This window comes from Gossypium hirsutum, chromosome D03 (genome assembly GCF_007990345.1).
Source record: "Gossypium hirsutum isolate 1008001.06 chromosome D03, Gossypium_hirsutum_v2.1, whole genome shotgun sequence".
In the NCBI taxonomy this organism is placed as follows: Eukaryota; Viridiplantae; Streptophyta; class Magnoliopsida; order Malvales; family Malvaceae; genus Gossypium; species Gossypium hirsutum.
This window is the reverse complement of record NC_053439.1, coordinates 41,914,667-41,919,853: the sequence shown is the minus strand read 5'-3', so window position 1 is coordinate 41,919,853 and position 5,187 is coordinate 41,914,667. Positions and strand designations below refer to the sequence as shown.

The following is a 5,187-nucleotide window of genomic DNA, read 5'->3' as shown; positions in this document are numbered from 1 at the left end:
CTCATACATGCATATTGTAGAGTCTTAAACACCAACGTAAGATATTTTAAAACAACTTTAAAATTTATTTCAAATTGTATAAAAGAAAGTTCTAAGGGTAACTTATTTAGTAAACTTCATTCTCTTTGGGGTATCAGCAAAGAATTGATATCTTCAATAAAATTGACAAAGAAAGTACCTGCAAAGTCTGTGTGCTACTAAATAGATGAATTTAGTAAAAGGAATAAAATAAAACTAATTGTAACATAATTAACAAAATTATAGGAATTCTTTTTACGAAAAAACTGTTGTTGTTATACAATATAGAGGGTAAAAAAACAATTTTACTATAAATTTGGAGTTGGACTAGCAACCACGCATATATTCTTGGACACAATTAATCACAGCTGCCTCTTAACTGAATGGAATTTTCCAAATAAATTTTGGGGAGCATGAGTTTTTTTTTCAGTAGCCTAAAACGAGAAGAAACTTCATCCGTATGCAAAACCCCTAAAAAGAGAGAAGAAGCTCATACAGCATATCGGTATGTATCATACGTGTCAGCAGTCACACTTTGTCGAGTAATCTTCACCACTTGTCCCCGCTTCATACCGTAATATTTGGCAACTGGATCACTAACCAGAATCCGAGGTAGCTGATGTTCAATACAAACAGCAATCAGTAACAATATCACCACTAATAACTGAACACATACAACAAAGTGAATCATAACTCTCTTGAACATACATCTATATGTAATTTAGTTGAACTTGGTTTCAAGGAGCTTCTTATAATTTAAATTACTTCCATGGAATCAAGTTAGACATTTATGTAATTATGATATACTTCCTACTGCTTAACAGTACACCACAAGGAATGCTGTGATAAGAATCTCTCTTGCTAGTGCCTAAATAACTTCTTATAATTGGGAGCTTTGGTTAATTAGATCATATTCTTTGGACTAAATGATCTTTAACAACTTAAGTTTAATAAGATACAGCAATTAAACGTCATTTGAAGAATACCATTAATCTCGTAAGCTCCATTTTTAGAGCCCCAAATTTCAAGTTTTAGAATGCAAGTTTTATCTCAGCACAAAAAAATATATATATTGCAACCACCTCAAGTTTTACTCTCCCCTTTTGTTCTGTTTCTCTTTCTGCCTATTTTTTCAGGAAGCAAGTGTTGGAAATTATTTGTATCTAAAGTGTTATATATCAATTTGCTACAGAAATAACCACCTAAACCAGTTTATCTAAGCTCTGGCCAATGAAAAAACAGTTTACTGAAGCCAACGCACTGGCAGAAACCATTTAACAAGCACTTACACTGAAACAGCCAAATATGTTCACCAAACAATCACTAACCTGTGTTTCCTTTACCCTATATTTTTCCAGCAATTCCTTCTTTTCTTGATTTGTCAGTACTGTGTGCTTTGGGACAAACATATGTTCTGTGATATTTGTCAACAACTCTGCCTCCTGCACGGAGATTTCGTAACCTTGTCATCCTTGACAGCTCTTGCAAAGATTATAGAAAAAAAAACTACTAAAATTGTTAAGAAAGCAGTTTTGTCCCCCAAAATTGTTATGTAGTTAAGAAAACCATCTTACTATTCATAGGAAAACTTCCACAAATAAAATCCGTTAATTAAATGGCCTATGCTATGGATGTGTATTTTGATATGAAATATCAAACACGTCATAGACACTTAAAACTTCAAGATAGTTATAATATTTTTTATTTCACTTATAGGAACCTCATATACTCAAGTACTGCAAGTCTTTTGTGAATTAACCAATGCTTATGAAGATCTACTACTTACTGTTATCAATGCCAGCTGGAATCACAAAATATTAACAAGAATCAGACAACTTACTGGATTTAAGTTAATGCAAATTAGAAGAAAAGAAAATAACCATGAATGATAAGGGTAACAAATTTTAGGGTAAATATTAAAGTTTTGCATTGCACCCTTCTAGAGCTCTCTCATGCAGCGTGTAATATTTTGGTTCACATTTTAAATTCAATTGTATTATGCTGCTGTCTTTATAGAATTGAGAAATACTAACATGCAAGGTAACATTCATAAAAGAGTTATGAAGCCATGTCCTACCAGAAAACAAGAATATATCCTTCCAATTGTTGGAAAGGACAAGTCTCAACATAATACTATAGTACTGAGTTGCATGCAAGCATATAGTTTGCGCACTTTCAAAGGCATTGACTAGTTGCATATGAACATAAATAGCAAAATTAATCAAGCACTTTCAAGGACATCATTCTAGCAGTTCTTTAAAGAAATGGATTTCAATCCAGAATTCAGCAGTTCTGTAACTAGCCTAGCAGACAGATGGAAAATAATATTTATTTTAGAGATCAGTCTACCTCTTAAGTGGAATAACTTTCTGTAAACTTTAACCTAGTGAACTTTTTTATTAATGTATTTCTTCTAGTACTTCTTAGAGATAATCACAGTCAAGAGATTCAACCATTATGATTCAATGGATGGTTAATACAAGACCAAACAAAGACAATGCATCTAATTTAATAAGCTAAGCAGTGCTCATGAACAAAGCAAAGAAGAATTATATTCACCTCAAAAACTTCCATGTGGAAGTATGAATTAATTTCATTTATCGCTGCTTTTGCAGGGGCTGTCAAAGCTCTTTGAACGACCAAAATAGCATTATAAACATTATCTGCTTTCATACGCTTTGCACAGTTTCTTACCATAGGAACACCAACCTTTACTTCTGCAGGAAAGAAGACATAAATCTAGAGACAGAAATACCATCAGTATATCAACATTGAAGTTATAAAATTATTTGTAACAAAAAAAGTAAAGAAAAGGGAGTTGCTCTATATTTCTAATATTAGAGTTAAAAGCAATGACCCGTTCTAACTATGCAATCTTTTACAACAAGAAAGTGCAAACTCATGCAGACTGTTTAAAGAATTCTAAACATTTCAAAAATTTGAAAGATGGGCTTCTGATTTATAAACTGATGATTCTGAAATAACTGCACAGCTTGCTAATTTGATATGCTTATTACCTTGTATTTGAAACACAAAATGGGGAATCCCAACTCCAAGGGCTAAGAAAAATTAGAAAAGCACACACAAAGTTAAATGCATCGTTTATCACACAAAAAGTTAAATACATCAAGGTAAATTTTTAATAGAGGGTGAACAGCCAAATAAATTAATTCTAGAACCTAATTGTTGCTGCAGCAAGGTACAGTAGTAAACAGTAACTGTACCAGAAACTACAGCAAATTGACTCCCCCACTCTAAAATTGGTCTGAGTGGTAATAGTAATAGCATCCTTAGATTCTCAATCAATTGTGACAAACATGCTTGCCATGCATTCACAGAATTTAGCAATGATTCAAATATAATAACATCAACTAATTTCTGTAGCCTTTTACTCTTTTTTATTTCCTTCCCCTCAGCACTTTATTTCCTTTCTCTATCATCTAATGAAAGCCATACTAAAGCGCAAAATATAGAAAGCAATTATTTTCAATTTATCAACCTGGTTCAAATTTTGCAAGGTCCAGAGCTTTCCAATAGCCCAAATATCAACTGGAATTTACCTAGCGAACTGCTAGTGAAGTAACAATATTTTTGCAAAACTATAAGGTTATAATCATACCAAGTCAAGAGTGAAGTAAAGTATTTCTACGATCAACTGAAGTACAAAGAAAGCACATAGTTGTCTTGAAATGAGAAAGGCAATCCTCCCAAAGCTATCCCTAGTGCTTTTTCAACATTACATTTCCTTCAGTTACAAAAATTATACTCTAAAATGAAACAAGCTATCCCTTTTCGAATAGGAGCTTTGAACTATGAATGTAAAAATATCACATGATACCAATGAAGAAAGTGTACATATCTCAGAAGAGGAACAAGAAGCAATAACAAATAATTAAGGCATTGCATGAATGCATCACATTAAGCGCATAATTCCAACCATGCTTAAAAGTAAAAACCAACGCTAGCAAAATCCTCAATTTTCCAATTAATGATTTTGAAAAAATCCATTTACTTAGGGAACTGCATTTTCCACAAATAAAAGCCAGTAAGAAATATGCTAGGCATCATTATCTCAGATGAACCTTTAAATCCCCAGGTATTTACTCAAGACCTAAAATCTGAGAACTTTAATAAGCATAAAATATATGAATAAAAAAAAAAGGCAGTAAGATATGTACCTGATCAGTTGGAGCATCTCCTTTGCTGCAAAGGATTAAAAGATCATCCCTTTTGAGATGGACATTCTCACCATATTTCTCAATGAATTGTTGTCTTGTCATTTTAATGTCCGAATCAGGGACTGAATATCCCCTATCCCTCAGCATTTGCACTACTGTTCTACGTGCTTTGAATAGCTTCGTGTTTTGTTCCTCAGAAACGGACATTTGTTTCACTAACTCCACCAAACAAACAAACAAACAAATTCAGAGTTTCAAAACAGCTGTAGCAAGGCGGTATCGATACCGCTATTTTGCAGGGCCGTCGCGACAGCTAAAGACCTCAATAGCAGTGGGAACAAATTTCACATCAATAGCGGAGAATCGCGGCAGGCGCAAATAGCAGTCTAAGGGAAAGTAGATTTTAAAAAAAAATTCTCTTTCTCAACAAAGTAAAGAGATAGATAGTACAATATGAGACAGAGTAACAAGGAGTGGGATGGAAAACAGAAAATCAAATATAGCAGAGAATAGAAAGGCAGAGACCAGATAACACAAACCGAGCCAAAACTAAAATTCTCATGTACAAATCTTCAAGTTATGTTTAGGGTCTCAAACTTTACCTTATTTCCTGCTCTTTGGTTTGGTCTTTCGGACGCTTGAAGGCAAAAGAGAGGAGAAGAGCTGAGATAGAATGGTGATGAGAGGCTTGTTTGGCGGCTGGGATATGTGAAGACTGAGGAGAGGTCGGAACTTTTAAAGGAAATTTTAGAAACAAAAAATATTTTAGGCTTTAATAGTAAAAAGGTCCCTAAAGTATACCTTAATTTCTAATTTGGCCCTTGAAGGTTTTTTGTTTCTAAAGTTGTAGGTCACGTGTTTTGGCCTAGTTAGTAACCCCGTTTAAAAATAAATGTGCCATTAACACCAAATCAGAACGACACATGTCGTGAATGTAAGAGTTAATATCATCACCTCTTTTTTTGGTTGATGAAAAGACCAAACCCCTTCA

At 33.5% G+C, this 5,187-nt stretch overlaps 1 protein-coding gene across 1 annotated transcript; it reads right to left on the bottom strand.

Annotated features, from left to right (window-relative positions):
* Positions 1-249: 249 nt before the first annotated feature.
* On the bottom strand, positions 250-4,933 carry LOC107949695 (DNA-directed RNA polymerases II and IV subunit 5A). The gene is made up of 5 exons (XM_016884431.2): positions 4,799-4,933; positions 4,197-4,411; positions 2,578-2,757; positions 1,347-1,460; positions 250-634 (listed from the first exon to the last, which is right to left on the bottom strand). The coding sequence occupies exons 2-5, from the start codon at positions 4,401-4,403 to the stop codon at positions 509-511; spliced, it is 627 nt and encodes a 208-aa protein (XP_016739920.1). The 5' UTR covers positions 4,404-4,411; positions 4,799-4,933; the 3' UTR covers positions 250-508.
* Positions 4,934-5,187: the final 254 nt, after the last annotated feature.